At 41.7% G+C, this 17736-nt stretch overlaps 1 protein-coding gene across 2 annotated transcripts; it reads right to left on the reverse strand.

The window, feature by feature from the left end:
- Positions 1-688: 688 nt before the first annotated feature.
- Positions 689-15799, reverse strand: LOC146964479 (uncharacterized). 2 transcript variants are annotated; one of them, XM_085767372.1, is made up of 5 exons: positions 15567-15787; positions 9497-13556; positions 6695-6818; positions 5060-5956; positions 689-1903 (listed from the first exon to the last, which is right to left on the reverse strand). In XM_085767372.1, the coding sequence occupies exons 2-5, from the start codon at positions 13053-13055 to the stop codon at positions 1327-1329; spliced, it is 5157 nt and encodes a 1718-aa protein (XP_085623498.1). In that variant the 5' UTR covers positions 13056-13556; positions 15567-15787; the 3' UTR covers positions 689-1326. The 2 variants fall into 2 exon arrangements, with proteins under 2 accessions (XP_085623498.1, XP_085623499.1); XM_085767373.1 differs by having other exon boundaries at positions 691-1903; positions 15687-15799.
- Positions 15800-17736: the final 1937 nt, after the last annotated feature.

Here is a 17736-nt window from a genome sequence, read left to right on the forward strand (position 1 = left end):
CACCTGGTAGTAACCATATTATAATTATTACAATACTTTAATCATCCTCTGTCTCATGTTCCGAGCATTTCTTTGAGGTAATACATTACAAAATATATCTTCCATGCATGACCTGGAAATACTTTTGATATTTCACTGCTAAAATAATTCAGTCATTAGGTTACCACGTTGTTAACACAGATTCTATTACCAGGTTGTTGCTACTTTTAAATGTGTTTTCCCATTATTAGCCATTGTTTTTGGCACCTCCACAGTGTTTTAACATTTTCCAGATATACCCACTGTTAATACCAAAGTGTTACCAGTTTATTTATTTGGTATTCACATGTTATGCTCAATTATTACCTCTTTACAAATTGTTCCTATTACCATGTTATTACTGTTGGAATGCTGAAAGGTGATACCCTTAATCCTCCCTTATATTTGTTCATGTTTTCACATTCATCACATAATAATTTTGCTCTATGATTCAAAATATATTATCAACACACTGTACATAGTAAAGATGGATGATTATCAAATACCTTGTGCACTGCAAAGTTCAATGTCAGCCGCTTTTTAAAAGTCAGGTACATAAATGAATTAGTAAGATCAGATGTGGCAGTGAGGCATTATATGGAAGAATGTAATCTCTGGAAAGAGACAACAACAGAACAGACATTCTTTTCTCCAGAAACAATTACAGTAACACATTCAACATGTGTTATTGTGACTGAATTCCAGGTATTGTAATCATATTTAAATACAAGCAACCTAACTAAATTATCAAGAATACCTGATGTGTGCATTCTGTTTTAAGGTGAATTTTCCTTGTAGTTGTGTATACACTGTACAGTACATTCAGGAGAATAAAATCATAAAAAACACAGAACTACTCATACATATTATTTAGATATAGAATATGTAGCTAATAAATCAATCCTGTGTGTCAGCTGACTGTTGATAAAACCCATTAGGAATGACACTGTGCATATCTTACCTAACTGTTCAACCAGTGGCCATGTTTCCTCACGATCTCAACCTGAAGGTTTCTGTGTAGCCTGAGTCTCATACTGTCTCAAAATTAAACTGATTATATATGGTATTGTATAGGCTAATCTAAATAAATGCGACAATTAACTAGTCTTTTTATGCAGTCTTTATAAGGTCATAAGAAGGCAATGGCAGCAGCTAGATGCAAAATTCAAAATGTACAGACAAAAAAGCTGTAGTTGTTCAAACTATCAGGTTCTACAAAACAAGTTGAGCATCTTTTCAACCTCTCTGTAACCAAATCAGCTTCAAAAACCGCTGCCACCATCAAACAAAATACGTTCCCTCATCAGGTCAACCAGAAGACGATGACGAGGGTGAGGATGACGAAGACGACGAAGACGAAGGTGGGGGTCTATGGGTCTCGGCTCCACCCAGTTCCGTAAACCTTGCCGATGATGATGATGATGATGATGTCACTTCCTTCTCTCTTTCCTTCCTGCTTCCCGTGCACACTGACCTCTGGGCTGGCTTAAACTGCCATGTCACTTTCTTTGTTGTGGACGCCTGCTCTGTGGTTGACTGCCTCACCGGTGCAGCGGCAGGCTGGGCTGCTGTCGCTGCCATGCTGATGGTAACACCCGTACTCTTTCTCGCCTTGCCGTTGTTGTTTCTATCCTGTTCTGTAAAGAGCTCGCTCAGCACTTCAGGTTCAGTGGTTTCTCCAAACAAGTCCCATCCAGGTTCAGCTGGCAGTCGCTTGGTTCGTGCTACAGCCACGGATTTGCTTCCGGCAGCAGAGACTCTGGAGGAGCGACTGGGATCTGAGTCAGACAGATCGGAGTCCCAGTCACTGTCCCCTGCCACTGAGCCACAACCCAGCAATGACAGATCAACAGGGCCAGAGCCTGAACTCTCCGAGTCTGAATCCCTGGGAAAACACAGACGAAGATGAAATATTAGAAATGACACAGTAACAAGTAGGGCTGAATTTTAAACTGAGAAAGGAATCAATCATAAATAGTCTACACTTCTATTCAAATGCACAATGTACAGACTAGTAAGTCATTTTAGAGAGTTTGATGACATGAAGTGGTGTAGGATCATGGGAGGTTTGTCTTCACTATCACTGTCATTGCTGTCAGTTGCAGTCTCTGCATCACCAGTCACTCATTCAGAAGCCGGATTATCAGCAGAGGTCTTCTCCAACACTGTAGCCTACAGTGGACACTAGCTGCCACTTACATTTCCACACATACTTCCCGCGCGAACATTCTTTCTCATGGACTCTAAAGGAAGATAAATGACCAGGGGGAAACCACAGAGAGGTAGGAAGAATCCAAGTGAAAAGATAAAAGACCAGCCATGTGACAATGAGAACAGTGCCATGCTAGCTAGCGGAGAGGATGCTAGTGACAGAGGCTAGGTCTGCTCTGTGGAATTTCCAAAGACATATGTGACATAAAGAATAATTAAATAAATAAATAAATACGCCTATCTCCAAGCTTAAGGGTGACCTACTGTATGCAAGGGCTTGCAGACCTGAAGAGGTTAAAACTGGAACTCAACAGAATCAAGGCCAGGCTATCACCAAATGTCCTTTCTCCATAAGATGCAGCCAGGTCATGCAAATTAATGGTGAACTCACCAATTCATTTTTATTAGAGTAACCCACAGGACAGGGCTTCCCCTTGAGTCCTTTTTTATTTGCATTCATGGAAGTGCTGCCAGGATGGACCAGGCAGCACAAGGCCATTAAAATAATATAAATGTCAGCAGAGGAATAAAAATTGCCAATAGAATTCTGCATTTTTCAATGCCAAAGTTACCTGAATGATGTCTGTGCTCAATGAACTGTCATTATGTTTTGGCTATAAACTGAATGAGCCACACAGATTCTTAGGTTTAGTTACAATCCCCCTCAGTATCTTTGCTGCAGATAAGGAACGGACTTGGATAATAATTATCCAAAAAGAACTTAACTACAGCCCTCTCAAAAAGGAAATTATTTGCAGAAGCCAGCCCCGGTTCGAATCTCGAATCTGGTGGTATGTCATTCCCCTTCTCTCTGCCTCGCCATTTCCTGTCTCTTTAAACTATCCTACCAATTAAAGGCAAAACACCCAAAAAATATACTTAAGAAAAAAAAGGAAATTACTGCAGATGTAGAGGTAAGATGAATATCCTCCTTATTTACATTTATTTTGAATAATCAAAGCATTTTTCTTTTTTGTTTGGGATAAAATCATTTCGAGATTGGTTTGGGTAGGTAAGAAACCAATAACTTAAGCTTGCAATTCACAAGGGAGAGAGGAGGGTTAGCCCTGTCATGTTTAACAGACTATCATAAAGCAGCTAACTCGACTACTAATCGGCTGGTGCAGACCCACCTATGACTCAAGATGGAACGACACAGAAACTTAAATGGGCAAAGGGAAGCCAATTAGCATGTGAGTTGGAGATCCTTCATTAGCAGCCAGCCACCTCAGAGACCCCAAAAATCCTTAGATAACAAGTGCTTTACAAAAACAGGACAGTGCACTGTTTTTGTGGTTTGCTTGCAACCCGACACACTAGACTCAAATGCTGGACAGACAACGGGCTTACTGAGCTTGCAGGAACTAAAAGATAACTTTAAACTTCAGAATCAGGATCACTTCATTAATGCACATGTAAATATTTTATCAGAATAAATGTGTAAAACATAAAGATAAAAGAGAGAATTCAGCTGGAAGAACATCACTCAATTCTTCTCTTCCTCAGCGCAAAAGACCGACTATCCCAGATGGACAGCCTGCTGGAGACTTCTGTAACTAACCACCATTTATATTTCCTAGAGTTGCCCTTCTGTGACTCCATTTTGGAGGTCATGTAGCTTTCAAATTTAACTTAAAACCATGTCCCTTGGTGATTTGCAAGGGTCTTTGTTGGCCAAAACCAGAGAAATACTCACTGTTGTTGGTCATTTAAAAAAAAAAAAAAAGCCTTGAGGAAAAAAATTACTTTAAATGGAATTGACCAACGAAGCCATTAATGAAGTGGCTGATGTAGTCTACTATATAGAATGTACATTCAAACTAAAAGGTCCTACCGGTAATTGATAACTTTGAAGAAAATGGGTCCAAATGGTTTTCAGATCATCATAAGGCTAGAGTGTTTAAGAATATGAAAATATTTCACACATGAATATTTTTGTTTTCTCCTCCTTCATGTTGAGGCATGTCCAAAATGAGTATCCAAAATGAAAACCCCATAAAAAGAGAAAAAAAAAGGGCTGACCTGTTATTCATATTTTTCATGTTTTTTCAGGTAGTAGAACAGGCAGAAGTAACATTTGCAGTGCTCTCCAGTCCTGGTTAATCCCTCTTCTGAGGTGTTTTCCCCTTGACATATAAACCATCGGACCCTTCTACAGGACATCTCTGACTTTTTGCTTCTACAGTCTATAGCCTCTGATCCTATTTTCTTTGCATTACGGCCAAGTAACTGATTACAGACTAATGTGTCTGACACGGAAGCTTAGCAGCCACAGCTAACTTTCTCTCTGTGGTATCTGTTTTTGTGCTCTGTGGTTATGTGACATCACTTTGAACAGGAAGACAAAGTCATCTGACAGATTTAAAGAAAAAAAAAAAACATTTACTCTAGTGTCAAAAGGTTTTAGAGGCTGCAAAGCATTTGCTTCAGTTCATCCCTCTCCTCGATTGACTTAACAAACCTAAGTTCCTCAGCACACAGGTGTCAGGGAGGCTGTTGCTGGCCCTTGTAATACAGACCACAAGTTAAAATACCAACAGTAAAGTCCCAGAATACATTGCTGTACAGATTGTCAAGCCCATTCAGGCAAGTCTACGATCTGTGATGCTGAGCAAGGTGATAAAATACAGCTTGACTTGACTTGACACGCTGGAGTGATCACATATCCCATCTGGGCCTTATAAGAGAGTTGTAAGAAACAGCTAGAAATAGCAATAGACAAAGACATCTGTGCTCTTTGGCTGACTGCTCCCATGACTCGGACCTGCATAAGTGAAGCAGAAAATTACAATAAAATGCACTAGAGCTATATCCAGAGAAATACACATACCTGCCACTGTAGGGTGAGGTTCCTGCAGGGCCCAGCAGGAGACAGGCTGGAGCAGCCAGATAGACGAAGCTGTCCGTGCACAGAAAATCTCCTTCCTCCGGTTTTTGTAGGGCAGCGTGAGTTGGCTTGGCATCACGTTCTGGATTTGACTGGTCCAACTGTGTCTTAATGCTATCCAAATGTGGTTTTGCATCACCAAGTCTTGTTTGCATCAAGTCTTGTTTTGTATCATAGATGGGAACTTCTGTTGCTGTGGTGACTTCACCCTGGGAGGCGGGTCTTGCAGACACGGCAAGGTAAACAAAGCTGTCCGATTGGACAAAGGGATCTAAGTCGCCACAATCCAGTCCTGAGCTTCTGAGTGGTTTCTGATGAGGGTCTAGAAGGTGTTTGACTGGTTTTGAAGGAGACAGGGGAAGAGGGGAATCAGTTCCCATGAGAGTCACTTTTTTCCTGCTTTCACTACGTGGGTTGTGACAGGGGGAGTCCTCAATATCTGAATGGCTGAGTGGTGATTTGATTGAAACTATTCCTATCTTACCATCTCTCCGTCCATTGTCATCATTCCCTCTCTCTTCATCTCCCCCTGCCATTCCACATTCAGCTTGCTCTTTTTCAAAATCTCCATCTCCATCTTCATGCATGGACGTGCTCAGGAGGGAAGGATAGCACCACTGAAGGTCTGTACTCTCCTCCCTTCCCCATTCCTTTAATCCTCCATCTTCTCCATCTTTCTCCAGTGACGTGCTGCTGCTGCCTAAGTCAGAGCCACTCACTGGCTGGTCGCTGTCGGAGCCGGCCTCCTCCTGGCTCTGGTTGGATAAAGAGAGGAAGACGCCACTGGAGTCTGACTCCAGCGTTAGGTTGGAGTCTGGAGAGCTGTCCTCCTTAGTCGAGCTGGAAAAAAGACAAGCCAGTCAAATGACAGTTATACCCACATGTGTCCATCATCCTCCTGTCATCTGGATTTCTAATGGTGTCTGTCTACCACTGGTGACCACAACCTACCAACCTACTACACCAGTATGAACACCTGTACAGTTCAGTGTGATGTGTTCTGTCATGTGCATCCAGCTCCTGTACTTCCTTATTATTCATCTTTCTGATAACCCTATTTTATATAATGGTCCAGACAGTATATAAGTGTTTTCCAGGCAGATTACAGTACAGTAGGGTGTTGAATACAAAAAAAAAGCAAAACACACAAAACTAAATCTTAATTACAGTTTGAAAAATTATGATGTGAAACTGCTATTTCATTCATTCATATTACTCACCGATCAGTCTCATGACATTTTATGCATTTATGTATTTTTCTGTATTTATTAGCATGCAGAATCCAAGCACAATCGATGGTTTATATATTACTGTACTTTGTAACCCTGTTCGAGGTTCTGTGTTCTATATGAGTGAGTTGACTGAAATAAATTTAAAATACCCAAACAATTACAATGAAAGTCATACAATTTCAAAACTCATCAGTATAATGTGTAATACAACACTGTGGCCTTGACTTAAACAACCTCTGATTCCATATTAAGTGTATCTTCAAATCTGGATTTTGTTTTTGCCTTGTGCAAAGTAGCTTCACCTGTTGTAACGAGTCAGTGCTGATGATAATGATGGTGGAGTTACCTTGTGCCAGCAGTGGAAGTCCCAGCAGCTTTGTTGGGCCAGTCAGCAGGAGGTCGGTCTGTGTCTGTAACTGCTGAGGCCACAGTGCTAAGCTCCAAACTGACCTGGGATCTGCTTCCCACTCCTGGAAAATAAAGGGAGAGAACAGGAGATATAAGCAATGGATTACATAATTTATCTACCTTCTGGTCAAGCTTTTGGATATTTCATCAGAGCCAGTGGGTCGATTTTATTTATTTTATAAATGTGGCTGTTGGATTATTTATCCATGTTTTCTTTTTATTTCATTTTGCCACATAGATGGTGAGCTACAGGTAGAGTCTGAGATAGGACAAGCAAACCTCAGACACATGACAATCAAGCAAACAAGCCATAATCCACATCTCTCTTAAAAGGACCACTGGATAAAGCTTTGGGTTTAACTGAAAGAAATGTATTATTGAATACCATGATATAATGTAAGTGTGTATGTGTTTTCATCTGTGTGTATTCACCTGAAACTAAGAATCACTGTTTTTGTGTAAACTTAGAATGAGTCATTTAAACAGGGGATGGGTCTTCTTGCACTTCAATGGTCCAAATTAAACAAACCAGTCACTAGATGGCCTTTCTCATTTATATGTAAGCTGAAGGTCACTTCAGGTTCTCCTACACGCTTGGTCACTGCCGTTCCCCACTGTGCTGGGCCCTGTATTTCTTTGCGGGAAGTCAGGAGATTGTCTTCATGCTTAACTTGTTTAATCTGGTTGGTTAATGTACATATTCTATATTCTCATAACATTCCATTTGGCCAATGCTGTGTTACATAGCCTACTTGGTTTTTACTGACAGACCATCAAGGGATCCCCCCATGGTACTTTGTACTTTCCATTTATTGCACATCAAAAAGCAGTGTTGTTCCTGGCCTGCGCTTTCTGAAAATTATCTCAAAGATACACCTATGAGATACAAATTTAGAAATACTTGGCCTCTGAGAACACCAGGGAAGGTGAGACAGTACTGGATTTCATTGAACTATATTACCGAGGTGTGACATGTTCTAAAGTCTAGCTCACTTAGGGAATGACATGCTCTCACTGAATTATTTTTTTAATGGACAAAACCAAGAATGAATTATGAGCTGTAGAGATTCAGGTTTGTGTGATCCTAGAGGTTCTTGCTCCTTTGCCTCATTCCTCCTTTCTAATGTCATATAAAGCTCTGTCCTGATATTAATGAGGATAAGCTACTGGGAAACCATGTCTGTGTATGGCAACTGATTAATCAGTTCAATCAAATTAACAGTTGCACTTAGCTGGCATTAATTCACTGTGTATTATTTTTGTCTATGTGTAAATAAAATAATTCACAGTCAACATCACAGCCAAACTCAGTTAGTCACAAAAGACACAGAAAACTTCAAAATTCAGAGGAATAATCAGTGTACACCATAATAAAAACTGAGTTTTGGGAAGTAGCAAGTCAGTATGAAAACCTATTACAAAAAACTCCCACTTTTCATTTTACTTTATCTAAAAATATCAGTTATTTTCCATAAATCTATTTTCATCCATGCATCATAAAATATGAATTCTTCTATTTATTAACTTGTTATACTTTTTTTTTTACTTTAGAGCAAGAACAAGAATAAAGCCCATTTATGCTCTGTTCCAAATATGTACGGAGCCTTCAGTCTCATTTCCTCCATATTTCTACATGTATCCTGAAGCCTACCACCACAAATTGTGGGGACAGTGTCAGGGACAGTTCAAGCCAGGACCAGCAAAACACAACAAAGTAGAAAACTTTGAAGTAAGCTGGATGGTAGGAAGCAAAGGAGAAGTGGAGGTCAAGGAAAGACTGGTCCAGAGTGGTGCCCTCTACAATTGTTTTATGTCTTTCCCAACATAAGGAACACTTGAGGGTGTGTGGTTAGTGACCATTAAAACTTTTACATCATTAACATCCATATTAATACATAAAGGAAGCATTAATCCACCTCATGGTTGTAATATGATGATTATTTGTCAATTTAGTTGTTGTCCATAGAGGCTGAATTACCAGACCAAACCTTATGGGACCTGCAAAGCCCCAACTTCAGCATCTGTCACTTGGAGTTTGATCACCAGGCCAATAACAAATTGTTACAAATTATTATCACATATTACGAAAGTACAGCATCAAAATATTGCCCAGACTTTATATTGAGCCCTTGTCATATAGAGCGACCATGTGTCAAATTGTATTTCCATTTATTAGTCTATGTTTTTTCTCAGTGCAGTGGGTCAACATAGTGTCAACATAGTTCATGCATAGAAATCTGGAGATTCATATTATTGTTGCAACATTGGAGTGCTGTTGTCTCTGAGGAAATTTGAGGAGAAAAGTTGCTGCAGACACTGACATTTTATTAGGAACATCATACTCATAGTAGTCTCTTTTCTCCCTTTGCTCTCAAAATAGTCTCACTTCTTCATGGATGGTGGAAACATTCCTTAGGGATAGTGATCCTTCATGATTTCTAAATAAACTGGATCTGTGTTAACGTGATCTACCACTGCTGCTAGATAATTGGTTGCATTAAAGAGTGGTTTCTACAAAAATACTGAGTTTCTGTCTATACTGTATACTATGCCGGTTAATATTCCAATAGCAAATTTTAATGCCACAGGCCAAGGTACATTGTGCTTTTTGATTAGCCAATAAAACCCCCAATGAAAATGTGTTGAAGTTATCAAAGCAACTTCCTAGTTTTTGTATATCATTACAGGCACATGAATGAAGAATGAAAACAGACATACAGAGAATCCAATAAATATTTACCTGTCAAGAAAGCAGCTTTCTCTCTCTGTGGCCCAGGGTGGGTTTGGTACATATCAGCTCTTTCCCTCTGTGGCTCCAGCAGGGTTTGGTATAAATCCTGGTTGTCCCTATGGGGCTGAGATAGGTCTAAGTGCTCCAGGTCACAGTCCAGCTCCCTGGCTCTCCGCTCTAACTCGGTAAGGCTGAGCTCTGAGGCTGCAGAGGAGGGAGGGTGGGATCCCCCAAAGCCAACCGGGGGCCGGAGTAGAGGCCAACGCTGCAGGGACCCTGAGAAGGAATCAGTATCACATCCTCCTCCTGCTCCCCCTTTTTCCCAACCATCATCCCACAATGTGTTGACCATGTCAAGGACAGCATCCCAACCTTCCACTCCCCCTTCCTCTTGTGTCCCTGCTTCTCCTCCCTCTACTTCACCTTCTTCTTTCTGTAGTTTGGCTACCACAACGCCCGGCTTTTGTTCGTGCCGCTCTTGAATTCCATCCTTAATCGTCATACCTCTACCCTCCAACTTTACAGGCCTTATTTCTGTGCCCTTTTCATTTTTCACTTCCTTAGGTTTGTGTACACTTCCTTGGACCTTTTGTTCAACCTTTCTTGTCTGTTGTTTGGTTTCTTCTAGCAGACTCTCACTGAGAGTGACCTTCTCTTTCTCCTTACCTATGTTTTCCTCCTTTTTGTCTTCTCCCCACTCCTCTCTCTTCTCTTCCTTAACATTCCTCTCCTCCCTTTCAGTCTTCTCCTTATTCTGCTCTCCTTGTTTCTCCTTGTTTTGGGATCTTTTGGGTTCTTCCTGCTCCCTGTAGACCCTCCAGTGCTCAAGGTTTTGCTCTTTCAAGGAAGCCCTGCCCACTAAACTGGCCACCTGTGCTTGTTCTTGATTGGAGGGCTCTTTAAGTGAACATCGTCCCACCATACTTGTAGCATTAATTATGTTTGCTAGGGGTTTAGGTTGGAGGTGGCCATGTGGGCGCCTCTTCTCCAATGCTGAGAGGACAGAGGGGAGCGGGGGGAGAATAGGGAGGTTGTGTAGTGCCCCGCCTTGCCGAACAGTCCTTTTTCTGACAATGATTCGTCGAGGCCAGGTGGACTCGATGCCCTCAGAGGGAACTGTTGACTCAAGGTCTCCAAGACCTCTGCTTAGTTGTGGGCTGGCCACGCCTGGTCGCAACCCTGTGGCTGTGCCAGGTCGAGTCCTGGAGCTGGACTTTGATGATTTAGACTTGTGGGATTTGGAACCTTTCTCTGTATGTCTAGAAGGAATCCTGTCGATGTCCGTAGGCTTTTTCTCAGCTTCATCTGCAGGAGCAATGTCTAGTTTCTGTCCAGAAACAACACTCTGAGCTTTATCTGAAGTCTTGGTGCTTTTCTGGGTTTCTCTGACAACCCCAGACTCAGTGTTACTCTGAGTCCTGGTATCATTTTCAACCTTAGCTTCTGGTGCTGTCACAGGCTCAGATGCAAATATCTTGCTCATTTCAATCTCAACTATAGCTTCTATTCTGGACTCTATTGCTGAACCAACCTGATTGTTAACTTCAGCTACAACTTCAGCTTCTGTTCCAGCCCTGTTCTCCATCTGCTTTGACCTAGCTTTAGCCTCAATCTCTGCCTGAAGCTCTGGATTCATTCTTGGATCAGATCCATTTCTAATCTCAATTTTATCTCCAGGCCTAATCCTGTTTTCAGTATCAGGCACACTTGAAGGTATCGCCTCAGCAATGCGGTCTGGTTTAGCCACACCTCTTCCAGTTTTCTCTTCACTCCTTGCCCCTCCTCTATGTCCCTCCATCACTACTGGGCCCATATTTTCTTTCTCCAACCCAGACTGCACTTTTCCTTCCAAGTCCCGGCCGCCTGGCCTTGTTTTCACCTGAGAGCCCATTCTTGTTTCAGACCCATTTTTAGTGCTAGCCCTTGATCTATTGTCGTATTTGTTCCAACTTTCAGTTCTATGGTGTTCATGTATTCCAGCCCTGACTTCAGCCTCTGACATGTTTGCAGCACTCATTTCACTGACTAACTTCGGACCATAGCCAGATTTGCTGTCTACTAACACCAAATTGACACCCCCATTGTCGAACTTTGAAACCATTCCCCCACCTCCACTTTCAGGGCCAACCTTTGACCCAGCTCTATTCCTACCCACAGCACCAGTTCCCATTCTGGGTGCAGCATTGGGGGAAGGAGAAGGTGAAGGTGAGGGGTGGGGGAGCAACAGGGGTGTTGTGTCTAACACTTGGTCGGGTTCTAAAAACACGGAGTCTCGGTCAGAATGCAGAGGAACTGGCCGACCATAGCCAAATGTTCCAAAAGTCGATGTTTCCCTTCTCTCTCTTTCTCTCGCTCTCTCTCTCTCCAACCTCCCCCTTTCCCTCTCTCTTTCCCACTCTCGCTGGGCCCACCCTCGCTCCATCTCCCTTTCTCTTTCCCTCTCCCACTCCCTTTCTCGCTCACTGCGCCCCCACCCCCCTCCTCGATCCCTCAGGTCCTGCTCAAGGTCGTGAGCAGACAGTTGGACCAGCTGGGCACGGTAGGGTGATCGCCTAAGCTCGTGGGGTGGTGACAGCCTAAGACTCTGGGTTTGGGAGTAATGCCTTGGTTGAATTACATGGGGAGGGGAACAGCGCAAACTCTGAGACTGACTGGGACGAGGTTTAGCTGGAGAGAAAAATACGGGAGTATGGTAACCTGAAGAAAGTGGTGATCCAGAGAAAGGGGAAATGAGAGGGGAGGTAAGAGAGGAGGACTGGCCCCCTGGAGGAGGATAGTGCCCTGGGTTCAGATACCCCCCTCCTCCTCTGTCCATCATATCAGTTGTAGTAAGCTCCACACACTCCATGTGTTTTGGAGGTGGCAAGACTTTCCAGGAATGTCGTCCATCTCTGCTCTTTGTGCTGTCTCCATGGTGATGGTGGTGATGATGGTGATGTTTCTTGGATGAGGAAACCCCCGGTGCAGAGAATGAGGACACAGAGGGAGAAACTGATCTGTTGAAATGTCCTGGTGAGTGGCAGCCACCACCATCAACTTCCTGACCCCCTAGCTTCAGTGAATCATAAATAGCTCTTTCATCCAGTCGCCGCACAAATGAGGGGTTCGGAGTTAAGGAGCGAGGCTGTGAGTCAAACATATCCGCTGGGGACCGGCTCACCCTCAGGGAGCCACTTGCAGAGTAGCTAAAACTCCCTTCACCTCCGCCATCTCGCCGTATGGATCCAGGGTTGTGGTGATGGCTATCAATCTGTTGATTGATGCACATGGTATCATAAATGGACCGCTGGGGTACGTAGCCATCCCCGTATCCCCCTTCCATTCCCCCATCTCGCCCTCCCATTCTCCCATCCCCAGGTCCATGTTTCTCCAGGCAACAGGAGCTCTTCCGGAAACACCCGGGACGGCTAAGAGGCTTGCCCATGATTGGTTGGATGGCTGATGGTGGGAGGGGTTGATGGGAGGTACGCGTAAAGCTTGAAGAGCGAATTGTGAAGTTGTTAATTTCACTAAATTGAAAAAGAATTGCTTGAAAAATGACTTTCAGAGGGTGTAAAGCACATGGCATTTGGTTTTGAGAGCGCCATGGAAAAACAAAAGAATAGGGAAAACATTACATTGATTGTAATGTACTGAAGTGTATTCCTTCTGTTGTAATGAGAGGTCAGGAAAATCTTGCAATAAAAAGCTCCTCCTTGTCAAAATCTCCATGACGTAAAGACTTAAAAAACATTAGATTGAAAATTTAGTCCTACTTCAAGAAATATTCCAAACAGATTTCAGAGAAACACATGTAAATAAGACAAAATATGTCCAGTTTTTATGTCCATGAGGCTACTGTTCTTAGCTCATCTTTTCTGACATAACAGCATTGAAATTATTCTTGTTTTTGTTTTGTTTTGGGGGGTGGGGGTTGGGGGGGCTGTCTATTAAGAGCCAATTAAGTCTTTATCAAGTTGAGCATCAGTCAGCCACAGAGCAACAGAAAGACAGAGTACAGTGGATGGAGGACTAAATCCAGTCAGAGTCTCTCCGCTCATTCTTGTGTTTGTTGATCACCGCCATCTGTCTATGGAGAACAAAGCAAACAACAAAAAGATTTGAATGTAAGTCAGCTTGAAAAAGTCTGTCCATAAACATCAAAGTGAGTCGTTAATAAAATATTCAGTGAGAAGACATTAGTCAATAATCAATGTTCTCGAATGTTCACTTAAAGGGACAGGCCATCAGTCTTAAACATGTCTGTCAGCCTGTGGAAACGATTGTATAATGTGTGACTCAGTTACTCTGAACGGAGCTTTCTTCAGAGAGAATGAACCTGAAGATATTGTCAGTATGTAGCTCCGCTAGGGATCATGTGGTAGGAAATAAATGCTGAATGAATCGATAAACAAGAGTGGATTAATTACACTAGAAGTCATTTTGGTCAGGTATGGCTATGGTATGTGATTTAATAATGACCTAAGATGGAATAACAGAGGATGCATTACTTGACACTTTACCAAGCTTTAACTGTCTTATTACTGAGTTCCTTTTCAATGTTAGACCAAAAAATGAACATAATAATGTTCTTTATGTATTATACTGTATCTGTAAAATGTCTTTGGGTGACTGTAAAAGCGCTATACAAAATAAATGAATTATTATTATTATTATTATTATTATTATTATTATTATTATTATTATTATTATTATTATTATTATTATTATTATTATTATTATTATTATGTCAGAATCACAAGAAAAAATCAAACTGCACATTCCAAACCTCTTGGGACTGGTTTCTCAACAGGTAATCAATTTTGTAATGTTAGCTGTTGAGCCGTCACTTCCAAAAACACTGTCAGTACAAATGTACTACATATAACCGCACTGTACAAGGTACTCTTAGCAAGGATTCAGAAACATTGAATCTAACAAGTTACAAATGCACAACATGTATAACATGTAACATGTTCTAGGCCACTGTGTAAAGTGTTCACAAACATGGCATTTGTTATTCCACCATAAATAGGCTCAATACTAAGCAAAATATTGTAATCTAAATATGTTATCTTGTAGAAAAAGTGCCTCATAGCAAAACCAACAGGAATCTCAGACAATATTAGTGAATGGGCTGAATCCTAAGCTAAACACTGAAGCCCTATGTGGTTGGTCTCCGTGGTCAGCTTGAAGTCACGTATCAGGACATGAAACATACCAAAAGTTCTCACAACCTCAAATGTGGAAAAACTCCTCAGTACCATGACAACAAAAGATAAATCCTCAAACAACTCTGCAAACATTTTGAAGTTGGGGAGATGTTATTGCGACAGCCTGCACCAAGCAGCCTAAAGCACCATGCAAACTTGGTGCCAAAAATAAAGTCCAGATGACGTCAATATTCTTTCAAAGCTGTTCCCTCCATCAATAGGGGAAATCTGAGGCTGAGGGTTTCAACCTGTCATCATAGGACACTGTGGACATTTGGTTTGATGGTGACTGTACCCAACTGGTTCAAACACAAGAGCTAGCCAACTCCTATATGATTGTTAGATCAGCTCCAAACATTGACTCCCCAAAAGAGAGTCAACATCTCAAGAGAAGCCATTTAACACAGTGCATTGACCACTAAAGATAGTAGGCACCCTGATAACCTCAGCACAACACCAACTCATTTCATCACACTTGAATCAGTCCAGAGGGGAAAATTAAAGATTATTGACTGCTTCAAAAACTTTTGAATCAGTGAATATCTTTGCCATATAGAGAAAAAAACAAGACAGTCCCATACTGATATACATCTTTAGACATCTTTCCAAATTAGTCCTAAAGTATCGCTGCTCAAATCCATCTCAAATGTAGAATAAAAGAGTCACAACTGTCAAATTTGCATATGTTAGTGACGTTTTCCTCACAGTTTAGTCAAGCTCCATCAAAGGACTCTATTGATAACTGAGAATTGTGCGTAGTCTGCCTCTCTCCGTCTTTTCAGTGTGCCTTCATTCTTAAGCACCCCCCACCCCCCCACCCATCCTGCCTTTCATCACTGCTGCTGCCACCTGCTCTATTTTACCCCGATCAATAGAAAAGCCAAAACCTTATCAACATGGTCACAGTCATTAAGGGCATCAGTCAATCCAGTCCATCGAACTCAGTCCGGTCCTGGTAATGTGTTGTCATCCTGTCTCAGATCAGCATCCTCATTTATTTTTCTTACCGGCATCTCTGCCCCTGTCGTTTCTCTCTGTCTCTCTCTCCTTATCTCTGCCGCTTTCCTCTTTTTCTGTCGCTTGTCTCCCTCTCTCTCTCTCTCTCTCTCCCTCTCTCTCTGCTGTGAATCATGCCTTCTGTCAGAGGGAGGTTTTTTGACAAGCGTTCCCTCTGCCAACCAACACACCAACGCAAACCCTCCTCCTCCTCCTCCTCCTCCTCCTCCTCTCCCTTTCACTCTCTCCCTTCTGGCCTTTCTTCTCCTCGATATAGCCTCCCCCTGCCTCTCGCTCTCTCCTTCTCTCCCTCTTTCTCCCTTTCTCCCTCCCATTTACACTACACAGCTTCGGGGCTTTCAGAGCTTTGGAGCTGCAAAGAGACCAACTTCTCCTCTCCTCTCCATCTGCCTTTCTTTCCTTTCTTCTTCCAGCTCATCTCTCCTTCTCATCTTTCACTCATTCTCTCTCTGTGTTGCTGTCTTTCAATCTTTCTCTCCCTCTTTTCTCAATCCCATCTAGATTTAGTTTGACCTGAGTGGGATACCCAAGGGAAATCATCACCATCAGACATTTTAGAAATGAGGTAACGAAAAAGGAGAACTATCTATCTATCTATCTATCTATCTATCTATCTATCTATCTATCTATCTATCTATCTATCTATCTATCTATCTATCTATCTATCTATCTATCTATCTATCTATCTATCTATCTATCTATCTATCTATCTCCCACACACACACACACTATTTTTCTCTCCCAGCTCTCTCCATCCCTCTTGTAGCCCTCTCAGTTTGCCCTCTACCTCCCACTCTTCACCTCAGCGTTAATGCAACACGCATCACTGTGGAGGCGGAAGGGAGAGTGAGAGAGACAGAGAAAGAAAGACCAACAATGGATACTCACATACTGTACAGTACAATTTAAAAGCATCGTCATCAGCACCATCATTCGACCATTTACTGCATTGTGGAGAAACAGAATCTATGTTTTTTAGCATCAGGAGGTGTTAAACTAATGACCAGTAGCATCATTATCTATTTTTGGGGGGTCATTTCTATCTGAATGATATAAAAGCTTTTTCATCTACTGTTCCAAATACTCACAGGCAATGATGAAGGAGTGATGTGTTTTCTCTCTATTATGGGCTGAGTAAAAAGAAAAGGAAAGACAGAACAGTTACTTGGAGCTCTAGCAGACACCATGAAAAAAAAATCCAACTATGGAAATGTCACGGTGCTGCCCACATGGTTTGACTGACATGTAATCTCAATGGGAAATATAGTGGGAAAAAACACTTGGGAAGGGCTGTCGTCATTCTCACCACTCTTAATACAGCACATACCAGTGTCAGATTTGAAGTTTTTAGATTTTCTTGCTGTATTTGATATTCAATTATTAAAAGTAATTATATTACTTTGCGTGTAGAGTTTTGAAAATAAAAAATAAGAAGCAGAGCAGCAAAAAGCTGTGAAAGCTGTAAATTATTGTAACTGAATAAAAGTGAAAACATGGAACTATGCATTGAAAAAGTACAGTACAGTATAGGTCTGTGGGGAAATGATAAACTGTTCTGAGAACTGCATTTAGAGTCTTAAGTGACTGAGAAAATGTGTATTTGCATCAGATATAAAGCTCTGGCAAAACGGGAACTTTATCCGGCTGAGACATATGACTCATGATATAAAGATATATTTGTAATGAGAGTCATATAAACTTTGAGGTAAATTACATTAAATTTAGCTGAGACTGAAATTTATTGTTGACCTCAGAAACATCACATGTACAATCATACTGCTGAACATCTATTGTACATTTCCATGACAACCGGGCATACTCCATCTGCCTAGGATGATTGTGTGATATGATCAAAAACTGCAGAACAGCCACTGTGTGGCATTTTTCTGCCTTTTTTTTTTTTTAACTGTCGGCTGACATACACTGTTTAGCACTGGTGGAGATATATCTCTGATATGCTAATATTGGCCACTGTATTTTCTCTATATACAGTGAGACAGACAGTCATGCCAATAGATTAAGGTGGCAATGAGATTAGGA

The sequence above is a fragment of the Trachurus japonicus genome, chromosome 22 (assembly GCF_045865225.1).
Source record: "Trachurus japonicus isolate A0001 chromosome 22, Traja_1.0".
In the NCBI taxonomy this organism is placed as follows: domain Eukaryota; kingdom Metazoa; phylum Chordata; class Actinopteri; order Carangiformes; family Carangidae; genus Trachurus; species Trachurus japonicus.